General features: G+C 38.1%; 1 protein-coding gene across 8 annotated transcripts; it reads left to right on the top strand.

Moving 5' to 3' along the window:
- Window positions 1-1,184: 1,184 nt before the first annotated feature.
- LOC126704387 (probable protein phosphatase 2C 8) lies at window positions 1,185-22,657 on the top strand. 8 transcript variants are annotated; one of them, XR_007648176.1, is made up of 11 exons: window positions 1,186-1,645; window positions 2,859-2,967; window positions 3,941-3,977; window positions 4,087-4,131; window positions 13,443-13,495; window positions 14,818-14,979; window positions 15,899-15,982; window positions 16,898-16,987; window positions 17,099-17,146; window positions 19,476-19,589; window positions 21,985-22,030. XR_007648176.1 is itself a non-coding variant. In XM_050403369.1 (11 exons), exons 1-11 carry the CDS (start codon window positions 1,407-1,409, stop codon window positions 22,449-22,451), a joined length of 987 nt encoding a protein of 328 aa, XP_050259326.1. In that variant the 5' UTR covers window positions 1,186-1,406; the 3' UTR covers window positions 22,452-22,657. The 8 variants fall into 8 exon arrangements, 6 of the variants coding, with proteins under 6 accessions (XP_050259329.1, XP_050259331.1, XP_050259330.1 ...); XM_050403369.1 differs by lacking the exon at window positions 19,476-19,589 and adding an exon at window positions 22,439-22,657 and having other exon boundaries at window positions 21,985-22,091; XR_007648175.1 differs by lacking the exon at window positions 19,476-19,589 and adding an exon at window positions 22,439-22,657 and having other exon boundaries at window positions 1,187-1,645; window positions 21,985-22,151.
- Window positions 22,658-23,607: the final 950 nt, after the last annotated feature.

Here is a 23,607-nt window from a genome sequence, read left to right as displayed (position 1 = left end):
TTTGGTGGCCGGTCCCTTCCTTATTTTCTCATAGTTTTTTTCTTTTGATGCCTTTTCCCCAAAAGCTTCTTGCTGACTTTTATTTCTAGGGTGTCCCTAGAGAGTTGACTTTTAATCTCTCTTCCTTCAAGGCTTCTACACCTCATCTTTTCAAATTTAGCTTTTTCGGCTACCTTTTCTTTTGTCATTTTTCCCGAGTGAGTTGGTTTCATCTCTGCCGGGTTGAAAGTTTTTCCAACTACTTCCCTTTGTGGTTCTTCTTTCTGGGTTCCCCGAGGTACTTGCCCTTTGTTCATGAATTGTTAGTCCCAAGCTTTCTGATTCCTTTCTGCATCATTGAGTGGCTGATAAAGATGTATCTATTTTTCATTCCTTGTGTTTTTTGGACACTTTTTTTGAGCTGTCTTAATCTCATCCCAGCTTTGCTGCATGTCCCGAGGACCCCGAACTTCTGGCAGTCCCTGAATATCCGGCCCAGTTCTTATCACTGGACTCCCTTTTGATTTTCTGATTTTGACAAGTTGGACTTCTTCCTTTCTTTCCTTCGTTTTTTTCAAGGCCTATCCCTTTATGGGTTATGGGCTTTAAATCTTTTTTAATGGATTTGGACCTACCATCCTTTTATCTTGTGGTGAGCTCAACCCTTTTATATGGGGTTTACCCACTGTGCTATTTTGGGCTTTGGTGTTATAACTTTTTAGACCTCAATATAAATATTACTATAAAATAATTTCATTCTATTGCTTTTAATATTTACTTTCAAACAATGTTACTTACATTTCATTAATTTTGTAGGTTCCATTTAGCTCAACTAGTAAAGTCTTCGATAATTGAATAAGAAATTTGAGGTTCAATCTCGACTTACACAAAAAGCCAATTAGGGTCTTAATTTGATGAGGAAGAGCATCAAAAGCGGAGAAAAAAAAATTATTCCATTCTTTTTCATTTTTTTATTTTAAAACATCAAAACAAAATTACTTAATTCAAAATTTTTTTTTTCATTCATATCTTTTAAATATATTTCATTCTATCCATTTTTTTTAATGATAATTTCGTCCCATTTCATTCCATTTTTCGAATGAAACCTAAATCGAATGAAAGCGAAGTTAGATTACTTCATTAAAATTTAGGTAAAAGTTAAAGAGTTTAATTTGTAATTTAGCATAAAAAGAAAAAAGAAAAAAGAAAAACAGGGGATGGGAAGAAATATCTGATTTCAGATTACAAGATTATGTTCATTCTTCAGACACCCATTTCTTCATAGAATTCACGCTGTGCAGTGTTCCCGCGCTCCCTTCTCCCACTCCTGGAGACTATCTTCTTCTTCTTCTCTTTAAAGTGTAAACCTTCAAATTACACAAAACCAAAACCAAAAAAAAATTCAATTTTCTCTGTAACCAAACGCAATGAGTGAGACCGAGAGTCCCAAGGCTGAGCCTAGCGCTAACTCTAACCCTAACCACAAGCGCGGAAGCAATTCTTCCGAGGACCAGACCGATGGCGGCGGCGTTGTGAAAAAGTTGAAAACGGAGCGATTTTTCGAGATCGAAGCTGATGCGGCGGAGGATAAGGGCTCGAGACACACCATGGAGGATACTTCGGTTGTGCTTCTGGACGCCACCGCCGATTCTCCTTCGAACTTGAGGTCCATCCCTTCTTACATTCATTGTGTTCGGTTTCTGATTTTGTGCCTGTAGTTTGAATTTGGAGCTTAATAAATATATAGTTGTTGTTGATTAAAATCACTTCAAAGTTTAATTTTTGACTGTGTGTAAGTACTTTTGAGTTGCATTGTCACCGAGCTACTTTTGCTCATGATTTAATTTTAGTCTCGGTAATTTGCTTATGGTCTTCTTTGAGCTATTAGTTGTATATGGATTTATGGTTTATGCGACGACTAGTGAAGATTGTTCTGAGGCCTTCGTGATCAGTTGTTTGGTTAAGGAAAAATGCACCATATGGAGAGGCCTGTAAAGATCTAGAGAAAGCGCATGATAGGTCCCTATAGAGGTAATGTGGTGGGTTTTGAAAAAGGAAAACGTTCCTCTAGAGTATATTAAGGATCTTTGACTAGTGTGAGAGCAAGTGGAGGCATCACAAGTGACTTTCCTATCACTATAGGTTTGCATCAAGGATCAACATGAAGTCCATCTCTCTCTTTGTACTAGTGATGCACGAGCTCATTAAAGCAATAAAAGAGGAAGTCCCTTGCTGTATGCTTTCTGCAGACGATGCTTTTTGCAGATAATATAGTTTTGGTGGATTTAACTAGAAGTAGAGTTAATGCTAGTTAGAAATTTGGTGAGATAGTCTAGAATCTAAAGGTTTTCACTTAAGGAAAACTCAACCAGAGTACGTAGAATGTTACTTTAGTAAAATTAGAAACAGAGATGCGGTCAAACTCGACGGTCAAGAGATACTAAGGAGTTGAGAGAACCAAATAGGGTAGGGGAAAACCAAAAATAACATTAGTATAGGTAGTAAAAAAGGACATGTCAATTAAGGAAGTTACAGAGAGTGTGAATTCGAATAAAATAGAATGTAGGAAAAAAATACATGTTGCGGACCTTGACTAATATGTTGAGGATCCATAGCCAACCCCAAATAATTTGGGACTAAGGCCCTGTTGCGGTTGTTGTTATTGTATTTTTATATGAAGTTTCAAAAAGCTAATAGCTTTGTAGCTCAATTGGCAAGTCCTAGTGTTTCCAATGGAAATGACTAGGTTTCAAATTTCCCCACCCCAAACTATTGAATTGCCAAAAAAACTACAGAGAAAAAAATTGTTTATATGAAGTTTCAAAGTAAATTTGTTAGTTTGATATATGGTTTTTTTTTTTTTTTTTTTTGGGGGATAGGTGTGCACATTTTGCGATCTATGATGGACATGGAGGTCGATTAGCTGCAGAGTATACTCAAAAGCATTTGCATGCAAATGTTCTTTCGGCTGGCTTACCACGTGAGTTGGTGTGTTAGCTTGGTCTGATTTCATAGATTTTTGTTTAGTGAGGCACTTAGTGAATAGTTGATATATATTATTAATTTGATTGATTTTATTGGCATTCATTCGCTTATCTGAAGTGGCTACTACCTCTACTACTATGGTGATGCTGAAAATTGGTTTTTCATATTTTATGTTCGGGATTTGTTATGAAATCTTTGTCTGCACCTTTGCCCTCACCATCTTTAATTTACTTTAAGTTTCAGTCTTTTGTAAGTGGTTTAGTTGAAAATTTTCTTCTTGAAGACTTTGTACAAGTGGACTTCGCCAATCTCCTTGTTTTCAGCTGCTGGGTTTCGTGATTTTCTGGATTCCATGTGTTCTCAGTTCTCATTAGCTGTCTTTTTATTTTGTTCATTTTGGCTGTGTTGCCTCTTGTATGTTGCTCGTATACTTGGGCATTGTTCTTTTCTTTTCCTTTTTTTTTTTATTTTTTATTTTTTATTGAATTTTATTTACTTATCCAAAAAAAGGTGCTTTCCTTCACTGATATATGAGCTTAAATATTAGTTTTTATTGATTTTTATAAAATAAATAGTTTATTATATGGAGACATTTCAGGACTTTAGTTCATTACTTATGTAGTTGGTTTTATGAATATTTTGTCAACAAGAATTTTTGAAGTAACTTATTACAAAAAAAAAAAAAAAAAAAAAGGGAATTTTGAAGTATATGCCTATATGGCAATAATATCCTGCAATTGCTTATGATTTTATGACTTTTTCATGGCTATTTCATTCCGTGTATGTAATTAACAAATATATATATAAAGAAAGGAAAAATAAAGATGAGAAAATATATGCAATGTAATTATCTTCTCTGTTTGTATCTTAATAATATTCCTAGATATTTGATTTACCTTACCTAACTGTATTTGCATTTGAATTGTTTGTACTCTGTACTCTTTGATTCATATCTCTGCATTCTGTGGTGTTGCAGTTGGATGTAAAAGCAGCTAAAAGAGCTATACTTGATGGTATGAAATCATTTGCCCATCTCTTTTTGATCAACAATCTCTCAGTCAAATCTTTTGAAATTCCTTGTCTGTTATTAGGGGTTTTTATTGGATTTTTCCCCTGATTTAGGTTTTCGGAAAACTGATGAATATCTTCTTCAAGAAAGTGTTTCAGGTACATATAATCGCTTTAAAGTTAAGCACTTATTTTTTTTTTTTTCTTTAGATGCATGAAATAAATCTGTACATTATGTCATTTTCATTCTTTTGAATCAATTCGTCCTTAAAGTGTTAGGGTTTCTGAAAAAGTAGTTGAAGCGAGAATTTTGCACGGTGAGATTTAGCTTGCTATATCTATATTGCATTTCAATTTCTGAATGATACCTAGAAGCAGTAGTATTTTCAAGAGGCAAGGGGCCTAGCTAGTACCCTTTAAATTCCAGTGGCTATGAAGTATAGAATCTGGTGTAAGTTAATGTTGGAAAACCTTTATAGCTTTTTTGCCTGGAGTTGTGTGTCTAAAAGTTTCAATAGCTACACTCTTTTATCTCTTCATTTCATATTAGCTAAGTCCGTTTGGCTAAATAAATGCCTTCAACACTATGGGATTCTTTTCTTTTGGCTTGATTGCCCTGCCCACTACTATGGATGGTATTAAAGGCTGCATTTCTTTTAAGTCATATGTCATTTCTACCCTCACTCTCTTTCTCTCTCTCTTTGTCATTGCCAATTTATGACTTCAGATGACTTACGCACTATTTGCTTCAATGATAAGTGATTAGAGTTTTGGAAAAAGTGACTCTTTTTTGTGTCTGGTTATGACCTTGAAAATAAGTTGGAAAAACATTTTCTTGTGTTTAGAAGGCATGTAAAATTAGTAATATATCAAGTAATTCCAGATAGTTATATGAATCAAAATTTTAATTTATAACGTAAATATAATGTTGACCAAATACAAAATAAACTAAAAATAAGTTGCAACCATTAAAAAAATCCCAGCTAATATAAGGGACAATAACCAGACTAACAAGAAACCATGCAACAACATTATCTTTTTTGATAGGTAAGGTATTACAAATGAACATCCATATGATCTGAAAATCCAACTATATAGAAACAAGAAATTACCCCAATTGTAGTACAATATTCATAGAGTTCTCACAAAATTGTTCTTGATATCCTGTGCCGACTGCTCTTCACCTTCTAAAGTCTTCCAATTTCACTCTCTCCAAATGGTCCACATGATACAATGAGGAGTATCCTGCCACATTACCCGATTACGATGACAATGCCAAAATACTCCCCTCTATGAAAACATCAAATCCATCACCTGCCTTGGCATCACTCACATCACCCCAAAAGCTATAAGTGCAAAGGATCACCATTCTTGGGTCATAGGGCAATGAAGAAGCAGGTGCTCTATGATTCACCACCGCATTTGCTCATGATACATCTATTGACAATCACCTATTTCCCCTTAATGAGGTTATCCAAGGTTAGTATTCAAAGCAGCTGCCCAAACAAAAAGAGCCACATTACATGGTAGCGGTGGTACCTTGCTACCCAAAACACCTTTCCAAGGGAACAAAGATGTGGCACACATATCGAAAACTCAATAAGATTGTACACTAAACTGCCCTTTCCCATCTGAATTCCATACTAGGCATCCTCAATTTCTTCAATAGGGGTGCTTGGAATAAATCAAATCCATTAATTGGTTCACCCCTTCCACTTCCCAATCATGAAGGTCACTAAGGAATCTGAGATTCCAACGCAAACTTCTTGTGTCCCCTCTGTGGGTATTCAAGGATTACACTAAAGCATCCTTTTCTGCCACAATTAAATATAAATCTGGGTACATATCCTTCAAAAAAGATCTTCACAGGCTACACCCATGAGGACCTTGCATAAGGTGGATAACATACTTTCAAGTAGCATAAGGTGGCCACCCAGATTAGACTTCCATCCAGCCAACTGTTATTCTAATCTTTCCAACACAACATTCCTAACTGCGGTGGATTTGCATGAAGACCTCCAAGGCATCCACCATAGGGAAAGACCCCACCTTGCAACAAGGCAATTCTGCCAAATATGTGATATTTTCCATTGCTCCTGCAGAATTAATTTACTCTTAGGTTCTCTCTAATATTTGTCACTGCTGCAAAGCACATAAGAACAAGGTGGATATGTAACACAATTCTGTAGAGGCCTCACAAAATAATATATTATCTCCGCAAATAGAAAAGGGGAGATATCTCTTTTGGGGAGCCCCCATTCACCATCCCACCCTCAGTTGTCCTTACCAGCATAGCACTTAGTATCTCCATTACTAGAATGAATGGTGACAGAGTTAGAGGATCCCCTGCCTTAAACCCCTCAAGCTACTAAAAAACCCCAAAGGGGAATCATTAACCATGCGGCAACATTATCACAAACAAGCCAAAGGCATTCATGGGTGTATCACATATTTGAAACAATAATAATGTAAGTCTCAAAATTTCATTTTAAGTGGTACATTTTAAAAATGATGGTCATTTTAGCCACAAAAGACAAAGAATGATGCTACCTATTACTGAGCAAAAAACTGATAATCTAGAATCTTGAAGCCAAAACTATGTTGACTAAGAAAATAATTTTAATAATTTTTTCTTTGAATCAGAAATTGAATTAAACATTGTCTAGATAAGGGATACTGTGAATATTCCCAACAAGGTCCTACATATCATCAAAACATAGTGCCACCATTGATGCTGGCCATTATTTAGCTTAACAAGAGTTGGCTCAAAACCAAACCATATAAACAGGACCAACACTGGGCAGAATAAATTTTAGAAGAAACAAAAGCAAAAATTTTGGTGTGATATCAAAATGTCATCTGATGATAGCTGCATGAAAAGCTTTAGAAAAAAAGTCTTGGAAAAAAAAAAAAAATCATGCAGAACTCATGTAATGTTTCCGCCTGTTTTCTGGAGCCTGAAATATATGCTATTTTGATTGTGGGATATACAACACCCAGTTCCCTCCACAACAACCAATTCTAAATAGTTCTACAGTCCATCATCTAAAACCCTCTTGCCCCTGGCTTTTACAAACCGGGAAAAAACCCATACTCAACCAAATTCAACAAACAGATTGGGCGATAAAAATATTCACATATCTATGAACAAAAATTAGATCAGAGCCTTAGTAACCCCCCCCCCCACCAAAAAAAGAAAAGAGTTTTGTAATTGGTTGAAAGTTAGTGTAAAATTTAGTCACCTTATTATGAATCCCTGGAGAGTCACCATGTTTTGTTCTGCTTGTTCTGCTTAGAGAAATTTTAGACTGCTTGTGTTATCAAACTCTTTCTTTGTGATCTTCTGTATTTGAGTACTGAAACTATGGGTGGTTCCATTTTCTTTTTTCTCGAATCCAAATCGTTTGAATTTTCTGTGGAAGAGGGTGGTACTTTCTTCTTGTTACGCATTTTTGAAAGATATAAGGATTCTCTCCGATCGGTTTTCATGGGAAAAGAGAGTGCTTTTCGGTTGCTTACGTATATTGAGGATCACTTGTCAAATACCCGTCCTGATAACTTTGCTAGAACCTTCAGGGATGGTAATAAGGTTTTGATTTTGCAAATGGGATTCAATGCACATGGAAGCTTTCTTATGATCTCTGAGCTTCTTCATGGTCGTCGGAAGGGCCTCATCATTGTACCAGAAGGAAAGCTGGGTAGTGGGTGGAGAGGTTTTGGCTTTCATCTTCGCAAGGCCATTGCTCCCGTCTCTCCTGGCGTCAATTTGCCATCTCATTCTGCCCCGTTTCCGTCATTGCAAAAGTTCAGAAAGCATAAGTCCTTTCTGGCGGCAGCGGTGGAAGGTGATCGGAAATCGTATGGTGGTAGTAGAACAGGAAAGCTTGCAATGCCCAATATTCAAAATTCTATCAAATCAAATCTAGCTCCCAAGTCTAGATTGAGCAGTCAGAAGTCTCAGAGCCTGGATTTGCGCGATAGGGGTGCTGGGCAGGTAAGCACGGTTCCTGAGGCTGAAGTCACGCTTGAACTTCAGGATGACGCTCTTACAATTGCTGACTCTCCCCTCTCACTAGAAGTTTCTTTACATTTGGTACGTGGGCTGAATGGCAAGTGGGACATTAAGAGTTCAAACATTAAGGAAGTGGGCTGTTCTGGTGTTGGGCCCTTGAAAGATGTCTTTAAGCCCAATGCTCTACCTGAAGCCCCCCCACTTAACCCACCTCATGTTCCCAAACTTAAGCCCAAGCCTTCGTTGGTCTGGCAGCCCAAAAGAACTGCTTGTAAAGAACTGAGTCACCTGACCACCACGAGCTGCCCGTCGTGAGAGACCCTTTCTCCAGGTTGGTTAAGTCCTGGCGCGAGATCCTTCCAGTCGTCGCCGTGCCCTTCGACTTTGCCTCTGAGGTCGTCGGTGGTCTCCGATGTCGCCGCTGCCCATTCTCTCATAACCGACAAGTCCGTCGAAGCCAGGTTTGAGTCACCGGCGACGACGGACTCGAATCTTGTTTCCGATGTAGCTGAGTCTGTGCTTCTCGGCTCCGACGAGTCCGAGGAGGCCAGGAATGGGTCGGTTTGCTCCACAGTTCACGATGAGAGCTTAATGCTTGATCCCCGACTGTTTCTCCAGGAGCATTCCGGCAATTTTGACAAGAAATGGGGAAACTCGGAGCAGTGGTTTCTTGAATTACGTGATGGGAGGAGGGTTGCGGTTCCGGTGCAGATTGCTTTGCCTCCTTGTGAAGCTACAGAGGTTTTGGCAAAGCAACAACAGCTTGTTACGTTGGAATTTTCTGAAGTCACGAACATGTCTTTGGCTCTGTTCGAAGAAGATGATGTATTGGTGGAGGATTGGGCTTCGGATTCCTTCTCGGAGGAAGCTAATCAGCCCCTAGTGGTTGATCCAATTGCTTTTTCTCTACCCTTGGCCAAGGAGAAGCAGTCTCTTGTAGATGAGGATAGTGTTGTGGGTGTGGACACTTCAAGGAGTCAGGAACCTTACTCCGATTGGTTTCAAAAGAGATTCAATAACTTTGATAGCTTCCTTGGCACGTCACTTGTGGGTTTAGAAGATCAAGCAACAGAATTTTTATTGGCTGTTGAAGCTGAATTATATCGGAGGGCTGAGGTGAACAAGAAATCGTGTGGTTCAAAAGGTTCGGGGGTGAAAGGTTTAAGAGAGTTGAAAGGGTTGTTTAGTTCCATTAATTATGGCTCTTCATCTGCTAGGCGATGTGGTATTAATAGGAATCGGGTTCTTTCCGTTGCTCAATGAATTTAAAGCTTATTTCCTGGAATGTCAGAGGTCTGAACGAAGTTGACAAGAGGCTTCAGATTCGTAACTTGTTGCGATCCTGGAAGGCTGATATTGTGTGTTTGCAAGAGACCAAACTAGAGTGGATTACTAGAGGTACTGTTCGAAGTATTTGGAGTTGTCCTTATGTCAATTGGTTGTACCTGGGCTCTGAAGGTGCTTCTGGAGGAATTTTATTGATGTGGGATAGCCGGGTTGTGGAAAAGGTGGAGGAAGCGGTGGGGCATTTTTCAGTTTTTTGCAAGTTTAAAAATGTAGGCGACCAATTTGAGTGGGCTTTCACAGGTGTATATGGGCCTAATTTGAACAATAGGCGTAGGTTGATGTGGGAGGAACTAACCGGGCTGATCAGTTGGTGGGATTTGCCTTGGTGCCTTGGAGGGGACTTTAATATTATCCGCTTCCCTTCTGAGCGTTTGGGGGCTGCCAGCTTCTCCAGGGCTATGTTTGGATTTTCTGACTTTGTTTCTTTGCATGGGTTGTTGGATATTCATATGGAAGGGGGCCTTTATACCTGGTCTAATACTTCCTCAGCTTCTAGGCTAGACCGGTTCCTTTTCTCCCCTCTTTTGGCTGATCACTTCTCTCAGTTCACCCAAAAAAGGATGCCTAGAGTTCTTTCTGACCATTTTCCTATTTCGTTGGAGGGTGGGTGTCAGCGAAGAGGCAGAATTCCCTTCCGTTTTGAAAATATGTGGTTAAGGGTGGATAACTTTGTAGACAAAGTGAAGGAGTGGTGGGCTTCCTATTTGTTCCATGGTACCCCTAGTTTTATTCTTGCTAAGAAGTTGGTTGCATTGAAGTCGGACTTAAAAAAGTGGAATGAAACTGAGTTTGGCAATGTCACTTTTAAGAAACAGGCCCTTTGGAGTAAGTTGATTGATTTGGATGCTAAAGAGGAGATTCATAGTCTATTTGCTGAGGAGAAGTTAGCTCAATCTAATCTTCGTTCAGATATTGAAAAGTTGACTCTTATGGAAGAGACAAGTTGGAGACAAAAGTCCAGGGTGTTGCATTTGAAAGAAGGGGATGCCAATACCAAATTCTTTCATAGAATGGCTAATTCCAACAGGAAAAATAATGCCATCGAAAGCCTTATGGTTAATGGTACTTTGTCGTCGGATCAGGGTATAATTGCAGACTACGTTTCTCATTTCTTCTTGAATTTGTACTCTGAGCAGCAGGTTGAGCGGACGTTTCCGGATTCGTTGGTTTTTCCAATGATATCTGGGGAGAATGCGGATTGGTTAGAGAGGCCTTTTGAAGAGGCAGAAATCTTTGATGTTATTCAAAGTTTTCATGGTGATAAATCCCCTGGTCCTGATGGCTTCCTTATGGCTTTTTTCCAAGCTTGCTGGGGGATTATTAAGCCGGATCTCATGGCTGTTTTTCATCATTTTTTTGCCAATGGTCAGTTTGAGAAAAGCTTAAACACAACTTTTGTTACTCTTATTCCTAAAAAACATGCAGCTAATGAGATTGGAGATTTTCGGCCCATTAGCTTGGTTGGGGGGGTTTACAAAATTATTGCTAAAGTTTTGGCTAATCGTCTCCGCTTGGTGATGGGGGATATAATCTCTGCATCTCAGAATGCTTTTGTGAGGGGCAGACAAATCCTTGATCCTGTTCTTATTGCTAATGAATGCCTTGACAGTAGATTGAAGTCTGGGTTGCCGGGGCTGATTTGTAAGCTGGATGTTGAGAAGGCTTTTGACCATGTAAACTGGAATTTTCTGCTACAAATGTTAGAAAGAAGTGGTTTCTCTGCCAAATGGAGACAATGGATTAGCTTTTGTCTTTCTACTGTCCGCTTCTCCATCTTGATCAATGGCTCTCCTTGTGGTTTTTTTGGTAGCACTAGAGGCTTGAGGCAAGGTGATCCGTTGTCTCCTTTGTTGTTTGTTTTGGTGATGGAAGCTCTTGGTCGAATGTTGGACAAAGCAGTTCTTGAAGGTCGCATGTCGGGCTTTAGTGTAGGTAACTTGGAGGGAAGATCCATGGCGGTGTCTCATCTCCTCTTTGCAGATGACACGCTTATTTTCTGTAAGGCTGATTTAGATCAGATTTTGATCCTTCGCATGATTCTTATTTGGTTTGAGGCGGTGTCTGGCCTTAAGATCAACCTGGGCAAGTCAGAATTGGTTCCGATTGGGGTAGTCAATGATTTTGACCTTTTCTTGGTTGTTCTTGGCTGCAAGCAGGGCTCTCTCCCTATGAAATATCTAGGTCTTCCTTTGGGAGCTAAATTCAAGGATAAGTCTATATGGAATCCTATTCTAGAGAAAATGGAGAGGAGATTGGCGGGTTGGAAACGTTTATACTTATCCAAGGGAGGTAGAGTCACTCTTATCAAAAGCACCCTATCTAATCTACCCACTTATTTTCTTTCTTTATTTCCTATTCCTGCTAGTGTGGCTAACCGTATTGAGAAGCTCCAGCGGAATTTCTTGTGGGGCAGTCTTGGAGATGATCCTAAAATCCATTTGGTTAAATGGGCTACTGTTTGTTCTCCTATTTCTGCGGGTGGCTTAGGGATAAGGAAGATTAGACTTTTCAATGAAGCTTTACTTGGAAAGTGGCTTTGGCGATTTGGGGTTGAGGAAGAAGCCCTTTGGAGGCAAGTGATAGAGACAAAGTATGGTTGTATGTGGGGGGGCTGGTTTTCCAGAGCTGTGATTGGCCCTTATGGTGTTGGTTTATGGAAAAATATCAGTCAGGGATGGCCTTCTTTCTCTCACCATATTCTGTATGATATTGGTGATGGATCTAGAGTGAAGTTTTGGCAAGACCGGTGGTGTGGAGAGACTTCTCTTGCTGTTAGATTTCCAGACTTGTTCAGATTTTGTAGGAATAAGGATGCTAGTGTGGCTGAGCTTATGATGTTCGCTCATGGTGTCCTCTTTTGGGATGTGAGATTCATTAGGAGTGTGCATGCTCGGGATCTAGAGTCTATGTCCGACTTCATGGCATCTATTTATGGTTCGCATATAAGGGGGCGAGGTGAGGATAAAATGTGTTGGATTCCTAACAAAGTTAAGGGTTTCTTGGTTAGTGGTTATTATAGAATTTTAGCTGGCACCGCTTCCATTGGGTTTCCTTGGAAAAGTATATGGAAGCAAAAGATTCCCTCTAGAGTAGCTTTCTTTGTTTGGACTGCTGCTTTAGGGAAATGCTTGACGATTGATAATTTACGTAAAAGGAAGGTGTGGATTCTGGATTGGTGCTACATGTGTAAGAAAAATGGTGAATCGGTTGACCATCTATTTCTTCATTGTCCTTTTGCTTCGGATCTATGGTCTATGGTTTTGGGCCTTTTTGGAGTTTCTTGGGTTATGCCGCACTCTGTTCTGGGGCTGTTATGGTGTTGGCAAGGCAGCTTTGGTCGTCATCGAAATGGTTATATTTGGTCCATCATTCCTCATTGCTTATTGTGGTGTCTTTGGAGGGAGAGGAATAGTAGATGTTTTGAAGATACTGAGAAATCTATTCCTGACCTCAAGCTTCTCTTTTTTAGAATTTTAAGGGATTGGTTGTTTGCTTTGCAAGATAAATCTTTCCCCTCTTTTATTGATTTCCTAGACTCTTGTAATTTTTGTATTTGATTTCTTTTCCCTTGTACACTTCCTGTGCACTAGGGTGTCCCCTTTTTTATCAATATATCTTTTACTTATCAAAAAAAAAAAAAAAAAACCTGTCAGTGTGGGGGGGAGGGGGGGAGGGAGAGAGAGAGAGAGAGAGAGGAAGCCGATGATGAGACCCAATGTTGAGGGAATGAGAGAGATTGGGAAGAGGATGTTGTTGAAAAGGGATGATGAGATCCCGAGAGAGGGGGGAGGGGAGTTGCCGGTGAGAGAGATGGTGCAAGATTTTTGGAGGGGGAGGTCAAGAGAGTTGGGGGTTGGGATGATAATTAAAAAAAAAAAATATCCTTTGGAACATTTGTCTTTCCTTATTGATAAAAAATGGAAAACATTTCCTCTGAAAACACTCACTTTTCCATTGATCAAGCTTCGAATTTTCTTTTTACTTTGCTTTTCCAGACAATGTTTTCTGTTGAGAGTTAAAACAAACACAGCGATAAGGGCTCAACATTTTCTTAAACTTGATTTACATAATAATTTATTTTTATTTCTTGCATGTTGAACATTTTTACCAGGGGGATGGCAGGATGGTGCAACTGCTGTTTGTGTTTGGGTATTAGGAGAAACAGTAAGTTTGCAATTGTTATCTTTTTTACCGTGTTCCTATAATTTAAATATTTAAATATCAAAACTTCATTCAGAAGGTGCTTAGCAAGTTGTCTTTCTTTTTGTAAGATAAGTCCTTTGAGAATTAGTAAATTACATTTACCAGCCGAAATGGTTGAAACAGACAGAAAATGTGGGTACAGGCCAAAGCAGGCTAGAATTAAAACTGGTACGTTTTAGGGGATTTACCTGTATCGGTTGGTGACCAGTACGTAATTTTCTGGCTGTACTATGTGGTATGGTGCTAAATTCACTGCTTTGGTCTTACACCCAATTTTGAAGCTTTGGTCTTACACCCAATTTTGAAAAGGCTGATTTTTGGCCTCAAATCTGTCACATTGCTTCAGAGGGCACTTGCCATTGCATCAAGGTCCGATTTCTATCATAAAGATCTCCTAAATGAAGACGATAAAAAACTTGGTAAATGTGTATCAAGGCACATATAATGCAAGTAATTTATGCTGATTTCATAGAGGTCCTACAAACCTAGCCAGTTCTTTGCGCAGAGGATCATTTGGACATAAATGCCCACGGCTTCTTGCAAATGGATCCATATTTTACCAGAGGGTTTGCCAAGAGGGAAGTGGTCAACAATATCTATAAAAAAAAAAAAAAAAAAAGATGGAGGTGGTCAACAGTGTGCCCTTGACATACTTCATCTCTACTGTAATTTGTGCTAATTTTTCTTTTGATTATTATTATTATTTGATAGGTAATATAAGAACTATTATTAATAAATAAAAGATGAATAATACAAGATGTTCATGATGATGAACAATAAGAAACAGAAGAAACAAACAGCCAAACAAAGAAGAGGGAAATCAAATAGAAAAACTAAGGGAAGACAAAAACTCTGGAAGAGACGAAGACTCAGTAAAACCCCAACAACGAGACCACTCAAAAAGACTACGATGGCTTAAAACCTTCAACTCATCCAACGTCTTCTCCTTGTTCTCAAAGGAGCGACGATTCCGTTCCAACCAAACAGTCCACATTATGCACCCTGGAATCAAATTCCAAATATTCGAGTTGTGCTTCCCGAGCCACTGATGCCAACAAGACAACAATCCCGCCACCGATCCTGGCATAACCCAATGAATACCATAAGCCTGAAGCATGAAGGTCCATAAGGTATGAGTAACAGGACAGTGAAGGAGGAGATGGTCAATCGACTCCCCATCACAACAACACATACAACACCAATTTGTCAAAATGCGACCAATTTGTATCATATTCCTTGTGTATGCCATGAACTTTTAATTGATACTACTGGATATTTTCTAGGTTTTCGTTGCTAATGTTGGGGATGCAAAAGCGGTGGTCGCACGATCATCTACTGTTGATGGATTGCAGAATCAGACAGATGGAAAAAGTCAGCTGAAGGCCATTGTTTTGACTAGGGAACACAAAGCCATCTATCCACAGGAGCGTGCTCGCATTCAGAAGGTCAGGACTGCACATGCACATATATGTGCACATGTATATGCTATTGTTACCAAAAACTAGGATCACAATGCCAATGAGCTTTAGCTCAAATGGTATCTCCTTCCCTCCTAAGAGTGAGCTGGAGGGTGTGCCATGGGTCCAAGACCCACAAGGTGAGTGTGTAATTACCAGTAAAGGGGGGAAAAAGGCATCACAGCATAGGCTACTTGGAAGCAAGCAGCAGAACATTAGCAATAAAGTTGCAATGACTTAGTTGCAAAATGCTTTTACATCTGTTTGTACACAACTTTTTAATGTTTTTCGAAACCCAACACTTTCAGTTTCAGTACTCCCCTCCCCCATGTCCCCTTTCCTATTCTTTTCCAAATTTATGCCTATCTCTAATATTGAAGGTAACTATAGAGTTAGGGATGCTTTACTCTTTGCTACTTTGGTTGCATGACTTTTCTCACCAATGTTGATGAGAGACATACTATCATAGTATCATATTTTCAGCATTTGAATTAAAAGTCAAAGTACCATATTCTTCTGTCATATGGGAAATATGAAATATTTATTTGAGGACCAACAAAAGTTGACAACAAAGAGTAACGTTACAGAAACAACAATTTTCACAATAGTCGAGTTGGCAGTTTTTATTAATTCTCATCTATGCCCATCACTGATATCACTTTATCATCTACCATTCACGGCTTGCCACCACAGTAGTTGTGAAAATATTTGTGGCTCTAGTCATATTGGTGGACCAAAGGGTGATCCTCTAGTTCAACAGTCCAGATGATAGTATGGTATTTCTATAGATGGCTGGTTCTAGTCATTGCATTATAAACTTGATAACTATTTATATATTTGTTGTCTGATTATACTTTGAACCCCTATCTTCTTTCCTTGCAATAACAATTATGCTTTGCTACTCCAGGCAGGTGGTGCAGTAAGTTCAAATGGGCGATTGCAAGGGCGCCTGGAAGTTTCTCGGGCCTTTGGAGACCGCCAGTTCAAAAAGGTCTTTAATCTCTCTTTTTGGACAATTTATTTTGTAGTTTCGTGTCCCGCAAAAGGTTTAAGCCCTGACACTTTTTCCCTTGTTAAGATGTAGGGTTTGTCTTTCTTCCTCAATTGTTTCTTTTTGATAATTTTCCAATGAATAATGCACATAGGCACTGCCTCCCCTCCTTCCCTGGGCTCTTGATAGTCACGATTTGCACCATGTTTAGTGTATATATCTGATTATGCATGGTTATATAGAGTGAAGCATTACTTGGTATCAAAAGATTGGTGTTAAAAGATAGCATGAATACATTCCTTTTGAAAGGTAGGTTTGCACTGTTATTCCCTGAACCTAGGTTGAATGAGAACTTGCCTTGGAAAGAAGTGGCAAGCAACTCCTCTATCATGTGGACCATTTGGCGAGAGAGAGTGAGAGAACATTTGAAGATGAAGGGGCAAGCGCGGGGGCGGGGGATTCATATAACTTTATGGTTTAGTTTTTGGACCATATGAATGTCCTTCTGTAATTCATTAAGGAAGTTTATTTCAAGCTTTCCTTTATCTTCTTAAAAGATCTTATTTATCAAGCCAAAAAAGAAAAAAAAAGAAGTGGCAACGCTTTTTGAAGCCTGAAGAAATGTTGAAGTGCACCTCAATTTAGTTTCACTGCGAATCAAAATATTCTTATTAAAATAGAAGAGCAATAAACGCCTGTCCAGAAACCCCGGTCATGGATTTGAATGGAATTTTTTCCTTTAGGTTCTTCATAAGTTGAAATACTTCTTTCTCTGGCCCAATCTTGCAACTCCCTACAGTTTCTCTTCCTTGGGCCTTGGAAACATGCATTACAATAAGTTCTTGCAAATTTGGTCCACCTCTCTCTCTGCTAAACTCCATAGGAATGCACTTAAAATTGTATGGTGAATTGCAGGTGGGTGTTGTTGCAACCCCAGAAATTCATTCTTTTGACCTCACAAATAGAGAGCACTTCATCATTCTTGGTTGTGATGGCCTCTGGGGGGTATGTGTTTCCTTTATAGTTCTTCATCTTCACACATGCCTTCACTATTAATAACTGGATCTTCTTTGAATTCTACTGTTATTACAGAAATGGTTTTGTCAATTGTTTTAGGTATTTGGACCAAGTGATGCCGTTGATTTTGTTCATAAATTATTGAAGGTAAGATCACATCTTTCACTTTCTTTCTGACAAGTCATTGGCAGAGGGGTGTTTGACTTAGAAATAGTTTGTTGTGTAATTGGTTTCCCAGGATTGAGTTGACATGTTTTAATTAATGGCATGTTAGTTCCTATTACTTTCTTCATTTAGTCTATTGATCCTAGAACATTTTTACCCAAAAAAAAAAAATTATGTCAGTTGTTGTCCAAGTCATTTGGCTGAAAGTTTTATTCAATGAAAAAGATTGAAAATAGCGTGTTTCTGAAACTTATTTGAAAAGCTGTTGCACTTCTAAAAACGTGAGTTGAACTCATGATATTTAAGATCTGAAATCGTGGGTTCGACTCATGATTTTACTTGAAATTGTACATTTAACTGACAATTTCAGGCTGAATGCTGCAGTCGTGACTCGTGAGATGAACTCACAATTTCAAATTCACTGTTGTCTTGTTAGCTTGAAATCAGGAATTGAACTTGTGATTGCAGATGTTGAAGTGTGAGTTTAACTCTCATTTTTAAAAGTGTCACCATTTTTAGATAAGCTTCAGAAACACCATATTTTTGACATCTTCTCTCTTTTTGTAAATAAAAAAATAAAAAATAAAAATTACAAATTTCAGCCAAATCACTCATCATTGTCTCCTTGTTACACAATTTTTCTTCAACTGCCATGTTATAGGGGAAGATGGGGTAAATTGAATCTGCATTAGGAATAGAGGCATCTATGCGAATTTATCTTGTGGGAACTCCATAGTGAATTTCATCATAGGCTTCTCCTTCTCAAAATTGCCTAATATGGTTTTGACTGGTGACCACCCTTCCATCTGTAAAACCATGACAATGTCAAGGGAATAGATTCCAAATCAGATCTGGAATTCCTGCATAGTTTGGAATGGGATTAAGGATTAGGGTTTGGTGGGAAAAAAGGTTGGAAAATAGTAAAGAATAGTCTCTAATTGTGAAAATGAAGGGAAAAACCAAGGTTTGGGTTGCTGTTCCAGGGATGTGAATGGTAACTGGGTTGTTTGAAGATTATTTGGGGCTATTTGATGGATGAGTGGTTTAGGGTTTTTAAGTTTTAGATTTTAGGGTTTTAAAGGTGACAATTAATTGTGTACTTAATAGATTTCAAGTTACTGAAAATCTATGAACAATAAAGGAATAAAATATAACTTTCTAAGCATCACATCTAGGATCACAAACCTCAAACAGAACTTTATATATTCTGAAAATTTAGAAAACTTATTCTTCTTCTAAAACATTTCATCCATATAGATGAATGACTAATACCTATTCCTTATGAAACTTGGACGTCTTGATCCATAATAAGAATCGGACTCCTTGGGCTTTTACTAGTGAGCCCATGATAAATAACCGAACTCATATATAACCAAAATTCTTTCAAAAAAAGAAAGAAAGAAGATATATATATATATATATATATAGAGAGAGAGAGAGAGAGAGTAAACCTCAAAATTACAAAATTACCCTATACACTTAAAATTAAATGTATATGAATTGTGAATGGAGTTGTTTAATGCCCAAAAATATAATAAAAATGAAACTTAATCTACTAGAAAGTCTATTCAACTTCTTAAATAGCCTTGGTATCATCCGACATGTGACAAATTAATCCTTGGATATTAGAGTTTGTTTTGGGATACCTTTTATGTCTTTAGTGGTTTCTGGCATGGTTCTCCATCAATTGATATTACACAGTTTTCAATGGTTCTAGTGGACTACATTTGATATAGGAGTATAACTAGAAGTTATTTCAATATTTCATTTTGGATTTTCAGTGGATAATTTCAGATTATAACATAGTTATTTGTTTAGTTTTGATTAGTATTTGAGTTCGGTTAGGATTAGTTGTTTATCATTAGCATTTGATTAGTATTTGAAATTGTTTAGGATTATCAGATTAGTATTTAAGTTGTTTAGGATTCGTATTAGGAGATTTTATCTTTATCATTGTGATTCCTGGAAGTTGTATATAAAACTCTAGATGATTTCTTTTGTATTCAGACTATGATTAATATTATTCAGATTATTTGCAAAGTTTGCATTGCATTTGTTTGGTGGTGAATCCAAACACCTTAGGTGGGAAGCCTAAGGTAGCGTTTGGATTGGGCTCAAACGCAGTGCGTCTGCGTTTCAGCCCTTTTTTTTTATTATTATTTTTTTTAAAGTCGGTTTTGTTGACTTTTAGTGCGTGAACAGTGCATCTGTGTACTGTTCACAGACCTATAAATTTCACTTTTTAGTAACTTTTTTATTAAAAATGAGTCACACGACACTATTTACACATTTAAAAATTATTTTGTTACAGTGTTTTCAGTTTCAGCAAAAATAAGCTCAATCCAAACGTATCCTAAGGTCTACAGTTTGTAGTGGGACTAATCTAGGTGGAAAGCCTAGGTTGTCCTGCATCAACATTTTGTTAGTAAGTGGTTTAGTTCATTTTTTGCCCCACCAAGGGTCTGGCTCTCCATGTGAGTTTATTTCACTATCGTATAAAGGAATATTGTCTAAATCATCCATTTTTTTTGATAAGTAATAAGGATGTATATTCAAGAAAACTACCTTATGCAAAAAAACATAAGGCAGAGAAAGATTATAGAGAAAGAAAAAAGAAAAGCTACTAATTACAAAGGAGAGAGCTAAAGAACATCGGAGAGAATCACTAGTGGTGAGTCCCCAAGCTCTAGACCAGTCAAAGAGTGAGCCACTAAAAGAAGCCAAAAGCTGGTCATCAGAACTTTCCATATCCTCAAACGTCCTCCAATTTCGTTCCCCCCATAGACACCACATTAAGCACAACTGAGCTAAATTCCAAACGCTAAACGAATGCTTTCCAAGCCAATTCCACCAACCAAAGAGAATATCCGCAACCGATCTTGGGAAGACCCAAGAAATCCCAAAGGATCTAAAAACCAAACTCCACAACTGGTAAGCCTTACCACAATGAAGTAGCAAGTGATCTACCGTCTTTCCATTACAACGATACATAATGCACCAGTCAACAAAATCCATCCCTCTACCCCTCAAATTGTTACCTGTAAGGACCTATTTCATACAGTAGTCCATGCAAAGAAAGAAACTCGCCTAAGAGCCTTAACCTTCCAAACACCTTTTCAAGGAAAGATTATGGGCAAGGGATTTCTTAACTTATTATAAAACGATCGGATGTCAAAATCCCCATTCTTCGTCAACTTCCATCGCATATGATCTCCATTCTCAGTATGAGGTAAATTAGAACCCAAAGTACGGAGAAATTCATCCACACCACCCATTTCCCAATCGTTTGGTCTCCGAATGAAATGAACATCCCAACTTCTTCGTTCCTCTGTCCCTAACCGTTCAAGAGAGGAAGTCACTTATGCCTCTTTATTGGAAGCAATCCTGTACACACCCGAAAAGGTTAAGTGAAGTGGAGACTCCCCACACCAAAGATCTTTCCAAAGCTTAACTCTATCCCCCACCCCTACCTCAAACCGAATATTCTTACTAAAAACCTCCCAACCCATTCGGATACTTCTCCACAAACCACACCCATCTACCCCTCTATCTAGCTTGGAGGTCCATCCCCCCCATTCTTCCCCAAATTTTAGAGCTACAACCCTCCTCCAAAGCCTTGTCTCCTCAACCCTGAACCGCCACAACCATTTCCCTAGTAAGGCTTTATTAAGAGTAGTTATTTTCCTTACTCCTAACCCACCATTTTCCAGAGGTACACACACCTTGTCCCATCCCACCAAATGAGTCCTGGAATCCCCCCAAAAGAAATCCCTTTGCAACCTCTCAATTTTATTGGCCACATGCGTAGGGATAGTAAAAAGAGATAAAAAGTAAGTAGGAAGACTAGATAATGTACTCTTCAGCAACATCAATCTTTAACCTTTTGACAAATACATCTTCTTCTACCCAGCGAGCTTCCGCTCAATTTTCTCCAAGATAGGATTCCAGATAGTGGGGGACTTGTGGGACACCCCCAATGGCATACCAAGATAAGTCATAGGCAAAGATCCAATCCGACAACCCAAAATTTCTGCCAAGACATGGACATTAGGAACGTTCCCAATGGGAACCATCTCGCTCTTCAAAGTATTAACCTTCAAACCTGTCACGACCTAGAAAGAAAGAAGAAGCATCTGAACATGTAGAATCTGCTCCTCATTTGCATCACAAAATAGAATCGTATCATCCGCAAACAATAGATGCGAGACACACACCCCTCCACCCCGTCTACCATCAGCCTTAAAACCTCGAAGTAAACCAACCCCTTCAACTCTTTTCATCATCTTACCGAAGACCTCCATCATAACCAGGAACAACAGAGGAGATAACAGGTCCCCTTGTCTCAACCCCCTCGAGATATACATGTAGATATGCATGTACGAATCCACCTACACCATCTCACCCCAAAGCCCAATCTCTTCAACAAATCTAGAAGAGCCTCCCAATTCACATGATCATAGGCTTTTTCAATGTCCAGCTTACAAATAACCCTCGGAATCTTACTCTTTACCTACTATCAACACACTCATTAGCTATAAGAACTGAATCAAGTATCTGTCTGCCACCCACAAAACTGTTCGGAGACTCGGATATCAACTGATCCAAAACCTCTTTCAAGCGGTTTGCCAAAACCTTAGCCAGGATCTTGTATACACTCCCCACATTATTTATATCTATTCCTTGGTGGAGGGATTGAAAAAATGTTCCCAGGACTGCGTTCTGTAGGTTGTTTCATATTTATAATTCACTTTTGGTAACCTTTACCTCTACATGTTCTTTATGTTAAATGGTTACTTAGAAGGCTTACATGTGTTTAACAGGAGGGTTTGCCTGTCACCACTGTGAGCCGTCGTCTTGTGAAGGAAGCTGTGCGTGAGCGGCGCTGTAAAGACAACTGCACTGCAATTGTCATCGCTTTCAGGCACAAGTAATTCCAAGGGCACCAACTTTGTTCTAAAAGGAGTATTTCGCTATCGATCACGTTGAGGTTTTGATAAATTGTTAAGCTCCTTGCGTTTCTCATGTGTTGTCGTACTGTCAAATATTTTGATGAGTTGCTCAGTTTTGCATACCAAGTTGGTAGAATTAGACTCTGGGCACTGTTGTGAAGCCAACACACTATTCACAAGTTGAAATATGCATAAGATGTGTAACAGTTTAAATGGGTGTGGTTGTATAACAATTGCAATGTCTTCTAAGAATTTGTAGCTCTAACATGGTATCCTGAATGTTGGTATCTAATATGTTTTTCTTCCTATGTGCAAAATTTTGCAGGATAAGTGGATAACGTATGGCACAATTCTCAATTTCCAAGTCATCGCAGGCACAACCTTCTCTTTCCAGAGTAGAGATATAATATAATTCTTTCTTTTCCTCCAAAAATGATTGCTTATTTATGAGATTGTGAGGTGAGGAGTAATATTCAATACTTCAGAATTACGATGTGGTACTTCCCCCTTTCTCATAATAATAGGCTCTCATAAATTACATTTATGGTGAGTTCCACCTAGACGTGGCAAACAGTCGGGTCGGGTTGGATTTGGATCGGGTCAAATGGGTTGGGGGCCGAATAGGCCGGGTTAAAAAACGGGTCGTTTTAAATGGGTTGAAAATAGGTCAGGCTAATTGGGTTGTGAGCGGATCGGGTTGGCTCATTTGCACATGAAAAAAAAAAAAAAAAAACAAATAAATGCCAAATTTTTAGAGAGAATAAATAAAATTAATCACAGAAACAAATTGCACAAAACCTTTTTTTTTTTTTTTTTTGGGTTAAGTGGGCATCTACTATTATTAGATTATTTGTGTTACTATTATACATATGAAGGAATATATATATATATATATATATATATATATAAAATTTTCCATATCCTTCCACTTCTGATAGTTTTGTGTATAACTAAAATTCTTTACAGTCATGATAACAAAATTTTTCTTGTGAATAACTCACAGGTAGAATGCTTATAGTTACAAATTTACAACTTGAGAGAGAGATAAATTCTAAAGAGCTCAAAAAAAAAAAAATATATATATATATATATATATATATTTTAAGTTTACACACTTCAAATTCGAAATTCTGTAATGATGTGGACTTTTTCTTTTACTTTAGTTTTGTATTGTTCTAGTTAGACTTAGTGTTAGTAACTTAGTCCTAGTATTTAATTCTACTACTTAGTATTTAACTTAGTGTTAAACGTTTAGGCATATAGTTGTAAGTTCTTATGCCTTTTGTATTTTTTTTCCTCTACTATTTAGTATTTAACTTAGTGGTAGACATTTAGTACTGTAGATAAGTAGTTGTAGTTGCTTTTGCCTTTTGTATTTTTTTTTTCTTTTTAATTAATTTTTTTTTTAATAAATGGGGGTATGGCCATTGCCATTGGTGGCTACTAAATGACTAAGTATTGTCAATATAGTGCTTTGTGCCTTTATATCTATGC

This window comes from Quercus robur, chromosome 10 (assembly GCF_932294415.1).
Source record: "Quercus robur chromosome 10, dhQueRobu3.1, whole genome shotgun sequence".
NCBI lineage: Eukaryota > Viridiplantae > Streptophyta > Magnoliopsida > Fagales > Fagaceae > Quercus > Quercus robur.
The sequence above is the reverse complement of the archived record's forward strand: the minus strand, read 5'-3'. Positions and strand labels throughout refer to the sequence as shown.

Coding starts and splice junctions, on each gene's coding strand:
- LOC126704387 (XM_050403369.1), top strand. CDS start 1,407: ATGAGTGAGACCGAGAGTCCCAAGGCTGAGCCTAGCGCTAACTCTAAC. Junction 1,646..2,858: donor GATTCTCCTTCGAACTTGAG/GTCCATCCCTTC, acceptor TTTGGGGGATAG/GTGTGCACATTTTGCGATCT. Junction 16,988..17,098: donor GTTGTGATGGCCTCTGGGGG/GTATGTGTTTCC, acceptor CAATTGTTTTAG/GTATTTGGACCAAGTGATGC.